Source organism: Paroedura picta, chromosome 3, assembly GCF_049243985.1.
Source record: "Paroedura picta isolate Pp20150507F chromosome 3, Ppicta_v3.0, whole genome shotgun sequence".
Taxonomy (NCBI): Eukaryota; Metazoa; Chordata; class Lepidosauria; order Squamata; family Gekkonidae; genus Paroedura; species Paroedura picta.
In genome coordinates, this window is record NC_135371.1 from 57,970,712 (window position 1) to 57,992,626 (window position 21,915).

The 21,915-nt window shown below is 46.5% G+C and overlaps 2 protein-coding genes across 3 annotated transcripts; one reads left to right on the top strand and one right to left on the bottom strand.

Annotated features, from left to right (window-relative positions):
• The first annotated feature begins 5,221 nt into the window (after positions 1-5,221).
• On the top strand, positions 5,222-6,146 carry LOC143831121 (uncharacterized). Of its 2 annotated transcripts, XM_077324220.1 has the most exons (4): positions 5,222-5,310; positions 5,559-5,645; positions 5,765-5,884; positions 6,018-6,146. In XM_077324220.1, the coding sequence occupies exons 1-4, from the start codon at positions 5,253-5,255 to the stop codon at positions 6,131-6,133; spliced, it is 381 nt and encodes a 126-aa protein (XP_077180335.1). In that variant the 5' UTR covers positions 5,222-5,252; the 3' UTR covers positions 6,134-6,146. The 2 variants fall into 2 exon arrangements, with proteins under 2 accessions (XP_077180335.1, XP_077180334.1); XM_077324219.1 differs by lacking the exon at positions 5,222-5,310 and having other exon boundaries at positions 5,339-5,645.
• Positions 6,147-6,601: 455 nt separating this feature from the next.
• LOC143831163 (uncharacterized) lies at positions 6,602-19,227 on the bottom strand. The gene is made up of 5 exons (XM_077324240.1): positions 19,114-19,227; positions 18,494-18,694; positions 7,655-7,898; positions 7,391-7,474; positions 6,602-7,111 (listed from the first exon to the last, which is right to left on the bottom strand). The coding sequence occupies exons 1-5, from the start codon at positions 19,225-19,227 to the stop codon at positions 6,606-6,608; spliced, it is 1,149 nt and encodes a 382-aa protein (XP_077180355.1). The 3' UTR covers positions 6,602-6,605.
• Positions 19,228-21,915: the final 2,688 nt, after the last annotated feature.

Sequence of the window (21,915 nt, forward strand, 5' to 3'; positions counted from 1 at the left end):
TTGCTCCACTCAAGCTGAGATTCTAAACTACACCAGTTTTTTGTGGAGTAACCATGCTGATTTGCAGCTTGATCAGACTGGAAAGTTCTGCATCAAGTTCCATGCTCAACCGCAGGTGGGACCATTGAGAGACTCACATGAGCACAGCAATGAGTTGTGCTTGTGACCAAGGGAGGTTCAATAGCAACCTATGAATGCAGTCTAGATTTTTCTTGTGATCTTCTGGGGACCTGTGAAATTTTTGTTAGAATCTATAACTATTATAGATTTGTTAATTATGTTTTTTTTTAAATCTGGTGGGCCCATGAGAACTTGTGGGAGTATCTCACTTTTCCCTCTCCTACTATTTCCTCTTTCCTTTCCCTGAAAGCCCCTGTAAGACTCTCCTCTTTTCCTGACTATTTCCCAACTACCAACCAACCATTTACCCCTCTCCCCTTTTTTAATTTTCCTTCCTTCCCAACAGTGGAATCCTATCCCTTGGGAACGTCATGGCCAGGGCCAGATTTACAGGAAAAGAGGCCCTAGGCTATTCCACTTATGTGGCCCTTTCACCTCCCATTTTTAAGTTTTTAAATTACATGAGAGATAATAAAATACATCATTACTGTGATATATATCAATATATTAAATGAAACATGTTGTGATTGGTACTAACCTTTATAAAAAATGTGGAATATAGGCCCCTCTTGATCTTGAGGCCCTAGGCTGAAGCCTAGTTAGCCTATAGGAAAATCCGGCCCTGGTCATGGCCCAGTCATAGGTGGGGGCTCTTTGGATCCAGAGTCAGAGGTTGGAATATTTGCAGGACCCAAGCTGGAACCTGAAGCTGCATCTGCAGGATCATAACTCAGAGTCCCTGTACGACCAGGCGGCTTAGAGTCTCAGGAAGTGCAGGCAGACTCAGACTAGACTGTGGTCCCCCAGTCCCTTGGAGTCAGGCCAGTCATAGGAGTCCCGGCACTAGATGCCTTAGTCCCCTGGCCTCCTGTGCCTCATGAGCAGCGGAGAAGGCTGTGTGCCAGCTGGCAGGAATGGAGCTTAAGTGGAGAAGGCTGAGAGCTCAGGGTTCATCTAGCCTCAACTCTAGCAGCAAAGACAGCTGTGGTGTGGCTGTAACACTGCCTTTACATTCTGGTGCCACTGACTGTGTTTGGTATTCCTGTCTTGTGATTTTGCATTGACAACTGACTGGCTCTTCGGATTTGGTGCCTTGTACTCTTTTGGGACTGCCAGCCTTGACTTGGTCTGTGTTTAGACTTCCGCCTGTGTGCAAGACAGGGAAACTGCCAACCACAGGGCCAGGTCCCTTTGTGTGGTGGGAAGCCCAGAAGGATTTGTGGCGAGCACATCAGTTTCCCCTGTATCTGCTCACCACACTATTTCCTCTCTTCCTATTCCTGGCAGCCTGCATATCTTCATTTTCCCTTCTGGCCTTTCACTCCTTCCCACCCACCTGCTTTCTATCAGTCTCCCATCTTCATTGATATGTAGTATGTATGTAATGCATTTATAACTCATTTTTTTCTGTATACTGTGGACCCAAAGCAGCTTACATCACTCTCTTCCATTTTATCTTCACAACATCCATGTGAGGTTGGTTAGACTGAGCATGTGTGATCATCCAGCAGGCTTCCATGGCAGAGTGATCCTGGTAGTGAACCCTAATCATTGCACCACACTGGGTTCCACGGGATAGCAGCCATTCCTGGGTGAGTCAGGCAAGTTGTACAGTATCAAGTTGTGCAGTAGTTGCTGTGGACCTGATGAGCCCTCCTTCAAAGGCCTAAACACCCCCGGAAAGGGCCCTGTCACCCTTCCCTTGGGCTTTTACTGACAGAAGCCAAGGCTTCAACTGGAATAACTGTTGTGGTTGCATAGCAGAAGCTGATCTTATGAACTTAAGCAGATTGTGAGTGGGGGGCAGGAAGGGATGTGTCAGTGTTTGTGTCTTGTGGCCCTTACTCACATACCCAAGGAATTGCTGACCGCCACTGTGGGATGGTAGGTGAATTTCTTCTAAGCCACACTGGATTCTGGAGATTTTTTTTTGGGGGGGGGAGAATCACTTGGGCATGAAATTGTGTCACTGTGGGTTGGCAGGTAGTTGTGACTAGGTGACCCTGGGGGTCTCTTCCAATGCTATGATTCTAAGCCACAACGTGCTTTTGTTTCTTAAAGCTGTAGGCTCTGCTTTTATTATTTGGGGGATTGCTTTTTTAAAAAACAACAACTCAGTGTTTTGTTTTTAATGTCAGATTTTTTGCAAGACTTGGACCTTTCTTAGATTTTCAGAAAGATCTGTCTTGTGAATTCTATCTCTCTGTGTATTTTGACATTGTTTGGCCATTGCTGAAAACTAGGTATATTGAGAAGAAGCTAAAATAACTAAAAGGAATAATATTGCAGGCAACAGCCAGGGATTTTCAATGCTGGGCCTTAGCCTTGAGACATGAAAGTAATAATGAATGTTGCACTTCTGCGTATGTGCTTCAAAATAATGCATTGCTTTACCCTCAAGTTATAATAAATACAATTTTTATTACTCAGAACTGCAGCCTCTCCACAAGCATCTGGGGTAAGCTGGGGTGAAATTTTCCACATTGTAACAGCCTTATTTGCACATTCAGTAAATATGAGGGGAGGGTGATTGGAGCTGCCCCTGCTATCCCTGCTTCTAATCTCAGGGCCATTTCGCACAGAGCTCAAAGTTGCTATTTGGTTGCCGTTTGTGAAAGCGCTACTTCAAGTAGCGAAATGTAACTAGCCCTGCCCGTAACGCACAGCTGCGGTTTTTGCGGAATTTGGCACTTTCACTTCTCGCCACTTTCGTAACCCACAGGCTTCCGGTTCTCCGTCTTATCGCTACAAAGGAGGTCCCTTTTTAGCGCTTCTGGCCTCCCGTGCCCGTCAATCAAACTGCAGGCACACCTTTGACCTCGACCCTAAAGCCGAACTTGTCGGGGTTCCCTTTTTTTTTAAAAAACCCAGGAAACCCCGTAGCAACGCGTTATCGTCCAATCATTGGCGCCCTTGGAACGTGTTTTCTATTGTTTTCTAGGAACCAGATGCATTGACATGTTTGATTGGTTAATCCCCGCCCACAGTACACGCCCACAGGTTACCTGCTTATATGCACCTGGGCAGACACGCGGTCGGCCTCACTCTTTTGTTTGCGTAGCCTACTGCCCGCAGCACAGGTCAACGTTGCAATGGAGAGGCTTATTTTTCAATTGCTGGCTCACATGCTCGCGGTGGTCCAGCGCATGAATACCGCCTTGTCGCGTCGGACGTCTGCTATCGCGGAGTACCGAGAACGTGTGGCCGGAACGCTGACCAGCAGCAGAAGACGTTCTGTAAGGGTAACCATGGCGGCCAAGAAACGCTGGCAAGCTCTGGCAGAGGTCCGGTTCCCCAGACAGTTCTGGGTGGACGAACGATCCTCTGACTGGTGGGAGAATTTTGTGTGGACTCGCTGGGATGATGACCACTGGATTGCCAACTTCAGGATGTCGAGGGGGACATTTTTTGAACTCGTGGATGCTCTACGTGGCCGCATGGAGAGGCAAGTCACTGGCATGCGGCGCCCCGTTCCAGTTGAAAAAAGGGTGGCTGCCGCATTGTGGTACTTGGCCACCCCTCAGTACTTCCGGACAGTGGCCCAGCAATTCGGACTCGGAGTCACTACGGTTGGCGATATCCTTAAGGAGTTCTGCCTCGCCATGGAGGCGGAATTGTTCAGCAAAGTCGTGTGCCTCGGAGACCGGCTTGGAGCGGTGAGTGTCATTCTATCCCCTTTGCCCTTTAAATTTTTTTTCTTGTTTGACAGGTCAGCAACGAAGACGCGATACACCCCACGCTGACATGCAATGGCTTATATTCTTTTCTTTCCCTTATTCCAGAGTATGGACGGGTTTGCCAGGCTTGGATTCCCGCATTGTTTTGCGGCCGTCGATGGAAGCCACATCCCTATCCGTGCCCCCGGGGGAAGCATAAAAGAGTACGGGAACAGGAAGGACTTTTGCTCTGTTCTCCTGCAAGGAACAGTGGACTTCTCCGGCCGGTTTATCGATGCTGAGGTGGGGTGGAGTGGCAGGAGGCATGATGCCCTTGTTTTCAGGGAATCCAACCTCAGGAAAGCCATGGACGAAGGGGTCTTTGTTCCAGGAAACCCCACCGCCACCATTGAGGGCGTGCGTGTGCCGGCGTTGGTCCTCGGGGACGGAGCCTACCCATTACGACGCTGGCTCATGACTCCCTACAAGCGGCCAAGGACGGACGTGCAGAGCCACTACAACCTCAGTCACTCCCGGGCAAGGAATGTAGTGGAGCGTGCCTTTGGACGTTTGAAGTCACGGTTCCGTTGTTTAATGTCACGACTCCATGTACATATTGACAATGTGACTCCGCTGATAATCGCATGTGTGATTTTGCACAACATATGCGAGGACAAGGGACATAACATCCCCTTCCCTGAGGACGAACCTGAACCTGTAGTCCTTCAGGATACACAGGACATCCCTGAAGCAAGGAGAAAAAGGATATATGCTGAGGGGTGCAAGGTTCGGGACGCCATAGCCACCCACATCTACAGAAACAGGAGACGTGTTTAATTGTTTTTCCTACTCTGTTGTTGAATAAAGTTTTGTGTTCTTTGTTTAACCTTGTCTTGTGCGGTTTGTGTACTTTGCCAGCAAAAAAACGGGGATTCTCTGGTCCAAAAGCACTTTGACAGCCCTAAATGCTAACTCCCCACTGAAATTGACAAACACAATACGGAAGCGCTGAATGGGGAAAGTTCGGGGAGGCGGGTAGCCAGGAAGTATTGGCGACCCCTGTCAAACCGGAGGATCAATCCACTTATGTTCCAATGAATAATTTTATTGGTGGGCAGCTTTGATACATTTAAAAAACGGGGTGGTCGATCGGAGCAACGCATGTTCGTTCCCTAACCGTCATTCCGAAGATGCCGAAGCCACGGAAGGGCTCCTTCTGGCAGCGCGCCGAGGCTGAGGCACTTCTGGAGCTTGTGCTCCAATCGAAAAGTGTTGGCCGCCTTATGGCCAGCACCCACTGCCACACCAAGGGTGCTTACCTGGTGTTGGCTTCAAAGCTGAGGGAGAGGGGCTACGTCCGGACCTGGGAGCAGGTCCGGACAAAATTCAAGCGACTTAAGCTGGACTTCCTAAACAGTCTGGAACAGTGGGGGGGGGATCCCGCAGCCAAGTGGGAGAACGGTCTTCCACGACCAGATGGTTAAAATATGGGAGAAGGCTGGGAAGCCCCCCCTGGACATGAGGAGGCATATGGGTGAGTGCTGCCCTCGTTGTGTTTTGCCCTTAAACATGCATGGAATGACTAGCTGCCTCTTTCCCCTACTGTCCCCAATGAAATTCGAGAAAGTATTTAGATGCTGTCAACCCCCTCTGACTTAGCCAGCCAGTACTGTAGAACCACTTTGGTTATGCGCTTAGACTCTAACTGTGGTGTGTCCACCAGCTGTGTTTCATCTCTGTTTTGTGTGCTTTTACTTATGATTTGTCTTTTTCTTTGCCCAGCCACACAATCACCATCCAAGCTGGCAACAGCACCTGAGCGTGAGGAGGGGGAGGAAGAGGGACCTTCCACCTCGGGACAGGCTGCAGGTGAGAGTTTTATGTCTGTGAGGGAGACCCATGTGTGTGTACCCCCATGGAGCCATATGGGAGCCTGATGTGATGCTTCCTTTTGGAGTGTGATCAAATTCTTTGTTTGATTTCTATAGCTGAAACTGTGGAGGCAAGGCTGCGTGCCATGGAGGCCAGAGTTACTTCCCTGGAGGCTCAAGTGGCAGAGCTGAAAGGGGAGATTGAGCAGCAAAGGCAACAGAGGGAGGCGGAAGAACGTAGGTTATGTTCCCCACTGCCCAACTCTTCTCACACTGTGGCTAAGGCCACTTAAAAGTGTATGCATGTAAACTAAAGAAATTTGAAAATATGTGTGGCACTAATGTGTACTTTTTCTCCCTCCCCACACAGTTAAGAAGAAGGAGGATGAGGACCTCTTCCGCCGCAAAGTCCGGGGGTCCGTGGGAAGGTTGAGCAGGAGAGTGAGGGAGATGGAAGGGGCTGGGCAGGGGAGCAGTGGGACCTGAGTTTTGTTTCCTGTTTGTGTTTTGGGGTAGGGGTTGGGGGGGGGGGCTCCAAGTTTCATTCCCTAATGTTTTTCCCCTGTTAAATGTATACTTTTGTTAAAAAAAATAGGTTTTCCAGGGGGGTGGGGGGGGGTGGTGCTGGTGGGGCTCCAAGTTTCATTCCCTAATGTTTTTCCCCTGTTAAAATGTTTTTTAAAATAAAATGTTATTGCAAATTTTATAACAAGACTCCAGTGTGACTTCTTAAACTCGCACATATTTAACCCCACACCACACTCCTAAAACTCCTTGAACTAACACCCCTCCAACCTCCAACCCACACAGCAGTACCACAATATACACAATCACTAGAGAGGCCGCTTTCGGCCTTGCAGATTCTACAGTAGGGTACACAGAGACAGAGTCAAAAATATAAACTTTATTCAACAAACAACAAAACACAGATAACGTGAAATAGAAAAAGTGGGCCAAACTAGGAGGGGGAGTACTTGTCTGCTGGTTTTATTTTTCTCTTTCCGAGAATAGTCCTCCTTCTTGTTTGGGTGGAGGCATTCTGAGAGGGAGTCGGTGGGGTGGGTGCTGGAAGTGGTGGTGTTGGTGTGGGTGGTGGTGGGGGGGTGGGGGCGATTTGTGGAGGGTAGGCCCTTTCCATGACCACTACAGCCCTCTCCATGAGTCTCCTTATCAGTCGCACCTCCTCCACGCCTTCGCGTAGGATTTGGTTTGTCTCTCTAAGGACTGCCCTCAATTTTCTCCCCTCCTGGGCAATGAGTGTGAGCATGGCTTGGTCAGCGGCCGCGGCACGCCGTGACTCCTCCTGGCAGTGCTCAAGGAGCCTCTCTCCCACGCTTGTCAAGACGGAGACGCGCCTCAGCCTGCCGCGTTCCCTCGTAAGCCTCTCCTCTGCTGGGAGCGCACCTCTAGGTGGTGGGCTGCCTGGAGCCAGGGGTGGTTCCTCCTCCTCATCTGAAAGAACCTCTGTTGGCAAAAAATGAGAAACAAAACTGTTAGTAACATCAATAAAGTCAAAACACACCATGGTGGACATGGTGTTCTTTTTTGTCCCCGTGTTTTCCTGCCAAGAATTTAAACAATCCCCAGGGAGCACATGGTTATTGTTTGTTTGCCCATGGTGTGCTTTTACTTTTGCCTACTTTCACAGCAGGACTCTCAACAATTAAAAGGGAGCACATGGTTAGTGCCTAGCGACATTTTCCTGCAGCTATGGCTCGAAAGGAACAGGTCATGCACGCTCACCATCTTGAATCTGTATCCGCCTGCGCCGGGCAGGAGGTCCAAGCACCCCAGGCTGTTCCTCCTCCTGTGTTCCGGGTATGAAATCTGCAAAAAAAGGAAAAAAAACAGATCTAGGACCAAAGGGTGGCAAAGCCAGCTTCAAAGCCTACACCAGCAACGCAGAGGGACTCTCTTCTTTCTCTTAGCAGTGCTGCTGCCCTGCACAAACAGAAAAGCACAAAGCAGTTAAAACAGCCCCCCCCCCCTATTTTTACTAATACTTACCAATGTTAGTTGATGCCCCCGAATCACTATCCACGTCAGGTGCTGCTGGAGACTCGAGGGGCCCCGTCCCTGGCAACTGTGTCTCTGTGGACAAGAGCAGAAAATAGTGAAAAATGAGCAAGCATACACCATGAACCACAAAGCAAGCTCCCAAAGTAGTGAGCCAAAGTACTGCAGAAGGCCTATGGGCGAGGCATGCAGCAAATATTTTGGGGCTGTTGGTTAAACATGACCGTTTCAAATACTAACCACATCAAGCACTCCACAGCCAACCATCTCATAAAATCTTTTAAAAATTAAAATTAAATTATGAAATCAAAACCGTTTCAAATAGTAACCACAGCAAGCACTCCACAGCCTACCATCTTATAAAATCTTTTAAAAATTAAAATTAAATTATAAAATTAAAACCGTTTCAAATAGTAACCATAGCAAGCACTCCACAGCCTACCATCTTATGCGTTGCAACGAACACACGAGAAAACGATGCCCAAACGTCAGAACACACATTTGCTCAAAAGGAAATATAAAATAAAAAGAAAATCACTTACCGGAGGCAAGGGGCGTTTGCTCAGGAGCCTCCTCTGGCTCCCCAGGAACGATGGCGATCAGGTCCAGAGTTACCGATTCCGCGGCTCGTTGCTGGACGGGGGGTGGAGGGCGAAAGCTGGACGAGGTGCCCTCGCCGGGATCCTCCTCAGCGGGTGGTTCCTCGACCGGGGCAGCCGGCTTCCGAACCACCTTAAGGCTCCTCCCGACGCGCTTCGGCCTGCCGGATCCTTCCCCGTCTCCGTACAGCTGGCGCTGCTCCTCGAAGTAGGGGCAGGTAACCTTTTCGTTGCCGGAACCCTTATTATGGTTCACGGCACGCATGTACTCTGCCCTCATTGTTTTGGTCTTCGACCGGCATTCAAGGCCGGTCCTGTTGTGGCCCAGGGCACGCATCTTAATGGCCACTTGTTCGAAGACCTCCCTATTCCTGTGGGAGGACTGGAACGCGTCCTGGATTTTCTCCTCCGAGAAAATCCCGATCAGGTCCCTGATCTCCGCGTCCCTCCAAGTTGGGCCACGGCCGGTTGCAGGGACGGACGAGGCTTGAGAAGAGGATTCCATGTTGCTTTCGCTAGTAGCTGAGCAAAATGGTGGTGCGAGGTGCAGGGTGCAACGGATCATATACCTTCCCGCACACAAAGACAAAGGGACTAGCCGGCTCCTGATTGGTAGAGGGCAGTAGGGGACACGCGCATTGGCCACATTAGGTCACATGTCACGTTCAAAGCTCCTCGCGCGGGAACAGGATCTGCTCCTAATGGCCAGATTGGCGCCCTTGTTGTTTGACTTAACGCATGCGCTGATTCGTTTACACGCGAGAAGAGCAGTTTGAACATGCAGCGGGAGCCATTTTAGGAAAATGTCCGCCATTACACAAACGCATGCCGGTGTTCAACCGAGAGCAAGTGCGGCAGTACTCGGCAGTTCCCCAATAATATTCACCAGCCACAGCATAAATCAACCAAACATGACATGTTACTGGCGTACGTTCGTTGGCACGCTCAGAGGAATGTTTTTTAAAATGAACGGGGGACGGCGACTCCGCTTGCCGGAGGTCTAGCTGCCAATGGAAGGGGTTGTCCGCACCCAAGCACAAGCACGCACCGGGAACCACACAAAGACCCACTACACATAAGCCGCCCCTCATGATATCACCTCGAATCATGTCTATTGAACCCCTCTAAGCTAAGCAGGAGACTGCGAGCGGCGACCGTTCGTTGGCACGCTCAGAGGAAAATTTTTTAAAATGAACGGGGGACGGCAACTCCGCTTGCCGGAGGTCTAGCCGCCAATGGAAGGGGTTGTCCGCACCCAAGCACAAGCACGCACCGGGAACCACACAAAGACCCACTACACATAAGCCGCCCCTCATGATATCACCACGAATCATGTCTATTGAACCCCTCTAAGCTAAGCAGGAGACTGCGAGCGGCGAACGTTCGTTGGCACGCTCAGAGGAAAATTTTTTAAAATGCTCCCTGTACGTTGACTCCGCTAGGACTGGCCGATGGTAGACGGGGTTTTAAGCTTTGGGCAAATTTTGTGAACGTGACGGTGTGTGCCACTGTGCTTGTGAAAAACTCTTGTGGTGTCCGGGCAGAATTTCCGAAAGTGATCGTGCTTGAAAGCCAGTCGCTGTCCCGTTGCCTCGTAGATCCCCGCTCGCTCGGAGAAAAAAAAAATGGCGAACAGTTCGCCGGAAGTTTGGAGGACAGGCTCGGGAGGAGGGACTTTGAAGAACCCGCAACAATGGTAACGCACAGGTCTTTAGCGCTACTGTTGCAGATTGGTTGCAGGAGTGTATCGCTATCCGGAGGGTGAATCCAGTTTTCTGGATTCCCCTAAAAGCGCTACAACGAAGCGCTTTTGGCGGGTCGGTTTCAGGATTGTTGCAGATCGTTAACGACGTCGTGCGTTATGGCAAATTAGTAGCGTTTTCAATCAGCAACCATTGTGCTATTTTTAAGCCGTGGGAAATGCCCCTCAATTTACCCCTCTATATACACTGGTTTGAAAACAGATAATTCATCTGAACAGGACTCAGATTTCTAAGCAGACCTGTAATTCTAGGTGCTGCAAAATTCACAGAGAACCCCTTTGACAGACCGACATATCATGTGTGACAGCTCCAATCACCCATGAGCTGAGTGTTCACCTGTCTGCTCTCCACCTGGAATGTCTGTCAAACAGCTTATAATCTGTGCAGTAGCTGTGTGATGGTAGACTTTCATCTCCTTGTCTTGTGTGGACTTTTGCATCTGCTCAGTGGGAGAAATAGTATTGCCCAGAGTCAGGGAAGCTCAGGTTAGATAACTAAACAACATAAGGGAACGATATCTCCCATAAGGCCGTGCAAAAAAGTGCATGAATGAAAAGACAACAGCAACAGAGACTTAAATGAACCACAAACAGGAAGCCCCCTTTTTTTAGTGTTTGTTATCACCAGCTAACTAGTTGTTTTGCTCAGTGTTTATTGATAGGATTGGCTGGTGAGCAGTGTGCAGTGACAACTGGTCTTTGGAGGAAGGAGGAAGGTAGGACTCCCATAGGGGTGGACAATGCACGTGTCTGAAACACTGTCCATTGCTCTGTACTGTATTTTACTGTTTGAATACATGAAAAAGAAACCCGGTGAACAGATCTGTTCAGGACAAGGGAACACACTGTGCGCCAAAACAGTGGGTGTTCAAAAACGCCTCCTTATCTTAGCATCTGCCCTTTACTTGTGAGTCCCTTCTGCTTTTCTCTTGTTATTGTACACATGTGTGTTAATTGTAGGCCTGCAGGCAGAATTAATCAGTTCTAAGAAACATGACAGTTGTAATGCTCAGAATCCATTCATGTGGTTGGTATCTCACATCTATTTAGCACTGTTGTATGCCCCGTAGCTCTGTATAGAACCAGAAATGAGAGCAGATGAGCTCTCAAACCCAGAAAATGTTTATGGTGGGAGGCACATCCTGGGAACGGGGTACACAAGGGCCTTACCATTCAAGCCAGAAGTCCATGGTGGAGAGTTACGGGTGCCGGATCACCCATCTGCTTTTCCCTACGCCAACAGCAGCATCCAAAAGGACGACAGCTCCTCCTGCATTGTTTCCTTTCAGAGAATAAGGTGGGATCTGTGCCTTGGGTTGCTTGGGCAGGTGTCCAGGAGGAGCACCTGCATCAGAGGGTCGGCCTTACTGGGCCATGGCTGCTGTGTCCCGGGGGATTCGGCAGCAATACCCAGCACTCCATTTCCATTTGAATGAAGCTTTATTCCACCCGGTTGGCTGGAGCTGTTTGGGATTGTTCCGTGACCCTGCCACTCACAGCTCGCTGTTTAGAAACAGAAAACCCAGACGCTTAATTCTATGCACAATGGGGGAAGGAGATTAGGCAGCTCAAACACAAACAGATGAGCCTGGATTCTCCTTTTAATCAAAGAATCTTTACTTCACTTAATTGTGTTGTATGTGTTTATTCAGCTGCACACCCCGCCCCTCCCATGCAAGCAATCAGTCCTCCTACAGCCAGTTTCTCTCTGACACCTGCTGCAGGCTTTCTCTCAAATTACTTCCTTTGCCCTCCAACCCTCGCTCAGCACCCAGCTCAGAGCTCCCAAATTATCACGCGGGTCATCCATCATTTTAGCAGTCGGCCAGCTTTGTCTCTCCCTGTCCCTCCTTATTAGCAACGTTGCTCCTCTATACCTTTCCCCCTGTTCTAGCCCCTGCTAGAGCCTAGTGCCGCACGGAATCATGTCCAGCGTCCATTTATTGAAGATTGTCATTTCTTTCTTTTGACTGTTTGTATTCCATTCTTTATACACTCTCCTAAAGATGAACATGTACTAATTAATCATCATCAAATTAATCAGAGTAAAATCTTTAACAACAATAGAAACAATGGCCAACAGTCAGCATCATTATACCTATCAGTACAGAAGGAATTCCCAAGTGAATGGATAAGGGAAAGAGTTCCAAGACAGAAGTGACACAACAGAGAAAGCTTTGTTCTCTTGTAGTTATTTAGAAGGTGAGGGCACACTGAGCAAGGTTTCTGAAGATTTTCTGTTAAAGAGAGGGTTGCCAACCTCCAGGTGGTGGCTGGATATCTCCTGGGATTACAACTTATCTTCAGGTAACAGAGATCAGTTTACTTGGAGAAAGTGGCTGCCTTGGAAGGTGGACTCCGTGGCATTAGACCTTGCTGACTTCCCTTCCTACCTTGAACCTTTTCCTCCTTATGCTTCACCCTCCAAATATCCAGGTATTTCCCAACTGCAGGTCTGGCAACCCTAGTCAGAGAGCAGGCTCGTATGGGAGAGGGGAGTCCTTAAACCTTCTGTGTGTGAGGGTGGGAGTGGTTAAAATGTGATTTTATTGTGTACGTTTTTATTTGTTAGTTGCCTTGGAGGCCCTTGTGAGGACAGAAAGACAGGATGTAAATTTTGTAAAAGAAATAAATATCCTGATTTTAGACTATCTCAGGTTTTAAAAAGAGGCAATGACCTATAAGGTCCAGCAGTGAACTAGCAGTCACTGTAAATCTTTTATAACTGGTAAGATATATTCCTTGTAGCTTGTACCAGTCAGTGGTCTTTCAAACTACCTTCAATGACATCCCCATACAAAGCACATTACAGTAATCTAACCTGTATATTATCAACTCATGCATAACTGTAGCCTGGTGTACCAACTAAAGTTGAAAAAAAGGCACAACAAGCTATGGGGGGAGACCCAAGTCTCCATTTGCAGACATAGATTTAACTGCATTCCCCAGCAAACCTGTCCTTTTAGTGGGAATGTAAGCCATCCAAGACAGGCTGAGTCTTTAATGCCTGAATGGCTGCATTATTGACAAACATCCCCTCATTCGGCCCATTACCTCCTCCAGGCATTTGTTCAGAATGTCCGCTGTCTTGCCTGACATTGCTGAAAAGGAGAAATAGAGGTGGCAGTCATGATCAGCATATTGATGATGCCTCCCTCCAGATTCCCAAATACCTTCTCCCATCATCTTCATGAAAGAGCATGAGGGACAACATGGCATCTTACAGTCTTCAATAGCATGTGACATGAAGCCAAGCTGTCCCCTAGTACTATTATCCAGTACTTGTCAGCCAGATATCTTCTAAATAAGAACCTCAAATCATGGTATTCCTGAAGCCCCTCTCAACCAATTACTCCAGGACAGTTGACGGTAGATTCAAAAATATAATTTTAAAAAATTAGGAACATTAATATTCCAAGCAATAAACAATAAAATCCATTGATTACATAAAAAACATAGAAAAAGAAAACTGGAAAATACAACAGTTTAGAGATGTAACACCAGCAACAGTAATTTAAATAAATAAATCCTAAAACAACAGTGAAAATCAGTTAATAAAAACATTTGTAAGTACAGCGTCCATGGATAAAACTGTATCTAACCTAACAGATACAATAATAAGAGCCAATAAAACAGTAAATTAACACAATATGAGACCGACAAGCCAACCATCAAAACCTTCTGGAGCAGAACAGATAGCTTCTGGAAGTCCAAAAGCAAGTGAGCATGGTAAAACTTTGGGGCAGGGAATTCTATAAATGGGGAGCCATCACTCAAAATGCCCTGCTGTATATGTCAGCCAACATAGCTTCCCCTGCTGATAGCATACAGAGAAGGCATACAATCTTAAATTTATGTATTAGCAAGGTTGCCCTCTTCTGACTCCTGGCACTGATAGCAGACAAGGGGAGATTTGATTCTCAAAAGGACATCCCTTCCAAATTTGGGGTGTTTCTAAGGTGCTACTGGATTCTAATCTAGGTGTTCTGCTGCCGACCAGCATAGCTACCCTCTGAACTATCTCCTGATACTAGTTGTCCATAAAGCAGTTTCTGTTTCCAAACTAGGCCTGAAGCTGGATCCAAGAAAGCCTGAAGCTACTTGCTCTAAAAGAAGGTATTTGCTACTAGAGAATAATTATCAAGCATATTTGACAATGAGAAATGGCTTATAGCTATGAGTTGTTCCAGAAAGGATAATATATTAGCTCCTGGGAGTCCAAGAAATGTTGTTGGAATACATCATAGGTCCATAACACTCAAGGACTATTGCTAATTCAAAAAGAGTCTGGGAAGGAACGGAGGTGTGACTGATGGTGGTTGAAAGTGCCATCAAGGAGTAGGAAATAATAGTGGTATTATGGTAGGGGTCAGCTATAGACCATCAGGCGAGGTGGAGGACTTGGATGAGATGCTCCTAGACCAGATTACAAAGTTCTCAGAGAGGCAGGACCTAGTGGTCATGGGAGATTTAAATTACCCAAATAACTGTTGGAAGACCAGTTATGCTATAATTGAAGTTGTTAGCAAGATAAGTGAAGAATGTATTGGACTTTTCATTTCCCAGAAAGTGGAAGGGGAAGTCTGCTATTTTAGACTTGATTCTTACCAATAGGGAATAACTGATTGACAAGGTAATAGTTGTGGGTGCACTTGGTAGTAGTGATTTTAGACTTTATGATCTTGGGGAAGAGAAAAGCTGTACATAGTCACAAACACAGGCTAGACTTCAGGAGAACAAATTTAAACAAAGTTATGTTGGGTAGAATCTAGGGATCAGAAAAACTTAAGGAGATGGACGTCCAAGAAGGTTGGGAGTTTCTCAAAAGTGAAATATTGAAGGCACAATCACAGACAATTCCCTTGAGAAGGAAAACTAGGAGGAACCTAAAGAAACCAGGATGGCTCTGTTAACAGCTTTCAAAAGAACTGAGTAATAAAAAAGACTCATTTAGGAAATGGAAAGAGGACCTTATAACTAAGGAGGAATATAAACAAATAACCAATGAATGTAGGGAGAATGTTAGAAATGCTAAGGCTCAGTATGACCTAAAGCTAGCAAGAAATGCTAAAAACAACAAGAAAGGGTTCTGTAGTTATATTCCGAGTAAGAAAAAGAATAGGGACATGGTAGGACCATTGCAGGGACCAGAAAGTGACATTGTAACAGATGATAGAGGGCTAAATTGCTCAATTACTACTTCTCAGTCTTCTCTTACAAGCAGAATCATAGGGGAATTCCGCACAAGGACCAATGTTGCCAAATGTTTCCAGTATGCAGAAATGCTATATTTAATAGTGGAATTTCGTCATTCCGCATATCTTTAATTTTAGTGGAATATTGAAGTCCCAGTAGCGTTGTATTCATTCCGCACATGTTTCCGGTCTCGCTGGAATCGCAACAAAGGAAGCGATATTTTTCTATGCTTCTTCCTGCCCCTGGCCATCAATCAAACAGAACAGCCAATGGACTGTTGTGTTTGTGCTCCCGAAAAGCCCCTTTCCCTTTAAGAACTGTTTTTTAAAAATGCAAACACATCAGTTGCAATGAATATTTGTGCCATCATTGTTTCAGAAAGACCTTTTTTGCTGGTGTAGGAGCTGGCGCTTAATCGTTTACATGCTCCTCAAGTAAAAAAAAATCTCCCCCATGGGCACAATTTGTGGCCGAAATTACTGGCAGTGTCCAACAGGGGGCTGTATTGTACTTGGGAACTTTAAAGACACTTGCAGTAGGGAGCTTTATTTTACTGTTAAGCACTTTTGTGGAGGGACTTTAGCCAGAGAAGCCTCGCTCGTTCATTGCTTTCGCTGGTCTAAGGGAAAAAAATGGCGATTGCTTCTCCGGAAGTTCGGGGGCGAGAGTGGGGCAGGGAATTCTTTCTACAGCTACACTGAGAATACACATGTCTTTCGCTGATGTGTTGCAGCTTGTGCACAGAAGTGTAGCAATTTTTTCAGGGAGAATCCACTTTTCCCGATTTCCCGAAAAGCGCTACAACAAAGCGATTTTTGCGAGAGTGTTGCAGGAGTGTTGCAGATTGTATACGACGTCATGTGGAACGGCGATTTAATAGTGTTTACCAAAGGTAAGACTTCGGCTACATTTAAGTTGTGCGGAATGGGCCATACTCAACATGGCAAAATCATTTCACATGATGAGGGATGGGAGTTGTAGCCTTGTTTCATTGTAAGGGTAGTCCATAAACACCTAGTTTCTTTAAATAAAACCAAATCCTCTGGGCCAGAAGAATTGCATCCAAGGGTACTAAAAGAACCTGCAGGTATAATTTCTGAGCCTCTGTCCATTATTTTAGACAATTCTTGGAGAACAGGTGATGTGCCAGAAGATTGGAGGTGGGCAAATGTTCAAGAAGGGGAAAAAGGAGGATCTGTGTAACTTTCATCCTGTCAGCTTGATGTCTGTAACTGGCAAAATTTTAGAACAAATCATCAAGCAGTCCATCCTTGAGCAGCTAGAGCAGATGGCTGTAATTATTAAGAGTCAGCATGGCTTTTTCAAGAACAAGTCATGTCAGACTAACCTTATCTCTTTTTTTGAGAAAGTTACTATTTTTCTAGACATGGAAATGCTGTGGACATTATTTACCTTGATTTCAGTAAGGCTTTCAATAAGGTTCCGCATGATATTCCTATTGGCAAGTTGGTAAAATGTGATATGGATCCTATTACTGTTAGGTGAGTCAAGACCTGGTTGACAGATTGCACCCAAAGGGTGCTTGTAAATGGTTAATCAGCCTCTTAGAGAGGAGTGATGAGTAGAGTGCCTCAGGGAACTGTCCTGGGCCCTGTGTTGTTCAATATATTCATAAATGATTTGGATGAAGGAATAAAGGGGATGCTTATTAAATTTGCAGATGATACTAAACTGGGAGGGGTAGCAAATACAGCAGAAGACAGAATCAGGATACAGGATGATCTTGACAGGCTGGAAAACTGGGCTAAAATGAATTAAATGAATTTTAATAGTGAAAAATGTAAAGTTCTGCAATTAGGTAGGAAAAATCAAATGCATCACTATAGGAGGGTGAGACTTGTCTTGGCAATAGTAAATGTGAAAAGGATCTGAACATGAATCAGCAGTGTGACTCAGTAGTTAAAAAGGCAAACAGTACCTTGGGCTATATTAAAAGAAGTTAGTGTCCAGATCATGTGAGGTGATGTTACCACTTTACTCCACTCTGGTTAGACATCACTTGGAGTACTGTGTTCAGTGTTGGGCAGCACAACGGAAGAAAGATGTAGAGAAACTGAAGCATGGCCAGAGGAGGGCTACAAAAATGGTGAGGGATTTGGAGAGACCAAGTTGGATGAGGAAAAGTTGAGGGAGTTTGAACTGTTTAGCCTGGAGAGAAGACGACTAAGAGGCGATATGACAACAATCTTCAATGCTGTTTTCTTTTTTCTTATTTATATTAATGAAAACATACAACATAAAACATATATGAATTCATTTTCTTATCCACTTCCTTTCACCACCCCCTTATTGCCTCTAGTCCAATCTTTATTAGGCCTGGTAGTCCACAAACATCTTCCAATGCTCCCAGAATTCACTCTCTGGTCGACCGTTAACTAGCACTGTCAGTCTTGCCAGTTTTGCAAGGTCTGAGAGTTTTTCCAACCAAAGTTCAGTCTCCTTCCAGTTCTTGGCCAGCAGCAATCTGGCTGTTATCGTGGCATAAAAAAACAAGTTCTTGCATGCACGGGCAAAATATCCGGAAAGAAACTTAATAACAAATACTCAGGTTTCATAGCAAACAGATTTATCATCTTTTCTAGCTCCACATGAATCTTAGACCAGAATTTGTGCACCCTGCAGCACCTCCACCACATGTGGAAAAATGATCCCACCTTATCCTGGCATTTCCAGCATTTAATGTTACCCCCTTCAAACATTCTTGCTATTACTTTTGGTAAATACCAGTGGTAAAACATTTTATACCAATTCTCTCTAATTGCCTGGCTCCTGGTTAATTTAGGTACCCTATTCCAGATGCCATCCCTGGTTTCTAAGGTAATCTGAGTTCCTAAATTCCTCAGTCACTTGATCATGCAGTTCTTGACAGCCTCTGTTTCTGTCTCATATCGCAGGAGTATATTATATATTTGGCTCTGTAGGTGAGGATTTTCCTGAATAATGATTTCATCGAACTCCATTAATGTTGCTTTAACACCTTTTAATCTTCCAAATTCGGCTCTGAATCTCGAAATCAGTTGGTTATACTCCATCTACTTTATTGAAATTCCTTCTTTATTCAAAGTTTGAAGACCTCTAAGGTTACCTGTTTTAGTTATGATATCCTTATACTTCAAACATTTGATCCTTGCTTGCTGCTGTGTAGTAAATAGTCTCAATCGGTGATTTTATTAGAGAGGGCATTGGAGAAAGCCTGCCCTTATATCTTTGCCAAACACTCAAAACACCAGCAATCCATAAGCTGTCCTTTACCTTAGTCTCCCCCAACCCCCGGGTTGTGGACTGGTACCTGGCTGTGAGGCCCTCAGTACTGGACCGCAGGGGGCGATTGCTCCTGGCCCAGCAAGTGCTGTGCCGCGGGGAGGAGGTGTGGGTGCCGGCCCAACGGCAGGTGGGCTTGCGGGTGCTGCTGGAGGGTGCAGGGGATGGGGCGGTCCCCTGGGACCCAGGAGGCTGTAGGGAAGGAGACGACAATGATGAAGAGGAGCAGGATGAGGGCTGCGCGGGTGCTGGTGGTGGGGCTGAGGCTGAGGCCGGGGCATCAATGGAAAGAAACCACAGTGAGTGGCTGTAGTGACATCTGTTCACCCCTTTTGGTTTCAAAATTTCTCCCTCCACACCTCTCTTTTGACATGATTCGGGCAATTCTATATTTGAATATAGGGAAGGTCACCGTCCTCTCCAACATGTCCTTTGTACAGGTAGCATGATGTTTTTTTTCCCCTGCCATGGTTTAGCCTTTGGCAACCCTCCCCCAGGATGAGCAGGCGGGTGATTGATGGCCACTTTCCCTCAGTCTAGATCAATACTGTGTCATTCGACCAGCATGGAAGGGATTTCCTCCCCTTACTTAAATTGCCTGCCCAGCCCACCTGCGAGCGGCATCTCTCCGGTGGCGGACAGCCCGAGAGCCAAGCGAAGCGTGAGCGCAGCAGAGCAGCAGCCAGGGAGCCAGGCAGGGAGTGGAGCGAGCTGAGTGTGGCCATGTCCCTCAAGCAGTCACCTCAGTCACTGCCGCCACCCCAGCCCCAGCAGCCCCGGCCTCAGCCCCAGCCCCAGCCCCAGCCCCGCCGCCAGTGCCCGCGTCGCCCTCATCCTGCTCCTCATCATTGTCATCTCCTTCCATGCAGCCTCCCGGGCCCCAGGGGGCCGCCCCATCCTCCATGCCCACCGGCAGCCCCGGGCCCGACCCGGGACCCACCGCTGCCACCCCAGCCGCAGGAGCAGGAGCCCCTCTGGGAGGAGCCGCCAGAAGTCGCAGCAGTGGCAAAGGGCCACCTCAATCTTCAATTTCTTTTCCTGGCATCTATTTAAATCAATCAGGTCTGAAATTTCGTGCAATATCTGACAGCTGTTGGGCCCAAGCTGTCTAAAAGCTGAAAGGGTAAAGAGGTGGTAGGGGTTGTGTGTGTATGTGGGGGATGCTTAGTAAGACCGAACTAATGGCAAGTTACTCTTTATGTTCCTCAAATAAGGTGTAGGGAAGGCAGGCAGCAATTTCACAGCCCAGCCATATTAACTGAACCTGGGTACCCAAATTAAGCTCTGATGTTCACTGGCATCTTGGAGGCAGATCCTGCAGAGATTCTACCCCGGTACTCTCTTGCCTGCCAGCAACCAGTGACATGGAGTTCCAAAGAAACCCAGTTTATCAGCTCCTCAATCATGGTGGACAGGAATTTCTGAAGCAAAACATATGCCCATTGTGTCTTCTCTTCCCTTTCAGTGTGCATCCAACTTTGAGAAAGTTACAGTGGGGAGTACTCAATAAGCATGGCTCTGCATAGTGCCAGATTTCTGGGCTCCTCATGTGGATATCACAAGGATCCACATCGACTGGATTTTTATTCTTTCCCACTAACTACCCAACTAATTAGGCAATAGTCCAGTGACACATTTCTCTGCTCTTCCTCTGTTTCAATAGGATTTGGGTTCAGTTCTCACAGATGTTCCCACGGGAGTCCCAGTTCCTTCTACCCAGAGCAAAGCAAGTTCTCATTCGGCTCTCCCGGCACAGTGAGCGCTGTGCCACGGGCGGGAGGGGAGGGAGGTGAGGGCTTTTGTTGTGCCAGTGGCCATGCCTCCCTCTCCCCCCCCAGTCCCCGGGGCTCCCTCTCCCACCCCTCCCACAGTCCCCAGCCCAAAAAAGGTCGGGGTCCACTGCTTTACCTTTAAAAATATATATTTGGCTTGAAGATGGCCAGAGAGTTTCATGTAAACCTGTTCCTAGTCCTGCTCTCTCTACTGCTAGTTCTCTGGACATTGGGTTGGTCATCCAGTCTGCTAGTGCGACCAACATTGCAGCTTGTGCATATAATCTTAAATTTGGTACAGCCAATCCTCCTCTCTCTTTTGTATCCTGCAGCACCCTAGCAGCAATCCAAATAAAGTTGTTCAGTTCCACGCCATCTATTCAGTTGCTTATCATCTAATGCTATTGGAAAGGTTTCAAATAAGAAGTTTAATTTTGGAAGTATATTCATCTTTATTGTAGCTATGTGAGCAGACCACAAGATTTTCAGTTTGGACCATCGTGCTAAGTCTTGTTTGATCAGCCTCCATATCCTTCCATAATTATTCATCATGAGTTCTGATGGATCTCTGCCCAGATATATCCCCAGGTATTTAACCATTTTGGGGTTAACTTTGCATCCAAAGTTTTGTTTGATATAACCTACCTCTGAATCGAACATTTCTTGCAATAATGTTTTAGTTTTAGATCTGTTAACCCTGTAGCCAGCATATGAACCAAACATACTTATCAAACCAAAGAGAGCTGGGATAGATGTCAAAGGTTGAGATAGAATGCATACTACATCGTCGACGTAACATTTCAACTTAAACTCCTCCCCTCCCACCTTCAGTCCAAGAATATTTACAGAGGTTTGTATTTTAGTTGCAAGCATCTCTAGGATCAAGTTGAACAGTAGTGATGATAATGGGCATCCTTGCAGCGTGCCATTTCTTATTGCAATAGCATCTTCAGTCAGCATACCATTCACTAGTATTCTCACCTCTTGTAATAAATATAGGTTTGCAACCAGATTAAAGAAAATACTTCCACAATCTATTCTTCGCAGAGTTTTCATTAAGAAATTCCAATAAACATTGTTGAACGCCTTTTCTATGTCAAGAAATACATAAAGGTCTCTGGTGGCGAGCAAAGTCCATCATGCTCAACACGAATCTTAAATTATGTCTCATTAATCTTTTTGGAATGAAGCCAGTTTGGTTGGGATTCACTACCTCATCTATGCACATCTTCAATCTTTCTGCCAGAATTTTCACAAAGATTTTATAATCAGTGTTTAACAGCGAGATAGGCCTATAGGAGTGTGGAGAAGACCGATCACCCCCTCCTTTGGGTAATAAGGAAATGGAGGCCCGATACAGGACTCTGGCAATTTCTTATCAGGAGTCTCAATAGCTTCGTTTATCAGTTGAAGTATTATGGGGATGATAACATGTGAACGCTTTTTGTAATACACTAATGATAATCCATCCAGGCCTGGTGCCTTTCATGGTTTTGCCATTAATATTGCACCGTTTATTTCTTGTGTTGAGATTTTCTGATTCAGAATTTTCCAATGGTGTTCCGTAAATTGTTTTATTGGTATATTTCTACAGAATGATGCGCAGTCTGCAGTTTGCCCCCCTCCTTGATATAGCTGTTA

What these genes read in the sequence shown, in the direction of transcription:
- LOC143831121 (XM_077324219.1), top strand. Translation starts at nt 5,411, where the DNA reads ATGCTGTCAACCCCCTCTGACTTAGCCAGCCAGTACTGTAGAACCACT. An exon ending in CACCTCGGGACAGGCTGCAG is followed by an intron (nt 5,646 to 5,764) that starts GTGAGAGTTTTA and finishes TGATTTCTATAG; the next exon opens with CTGAAACTGTGGAGGCAAGG. An exon ending in ACAGAGGGAGGCGGAAGAAC is followed by an intron (nt 5,885 to 6,017) that starts GTAGGTTATGTT and finishes CTCCCCACACAG; the next exon opens with TTAAGAAGAAGGAGGATGAG.
- LOC143831163 (XM_077324240.1), bottom strand. Translation starts at nt 19,227, where the DNA reads ATGGCCACACTCAGCTCGCTCCACTCCCTGCCTGGCTCCCTGGCTGCT. An exon ending in GGGGGCATCAACTAACATTG is followed by an intron (nt 7,475 to 7,654) that starts GTAAGTATTAGT and finishes CTTTTTTTGCAG; the next exon opens with ATTTCATACCCGGAACACAG. An exon ending in GCGGATACAGATTCAAGATG is followed by an intron (nt 7,112 to 7,390) that starts GTGAGCGTGCAT and finishes TTTTGCCAACAG; the next exon opens with AGGTTCTTTCAGATGAGGAG.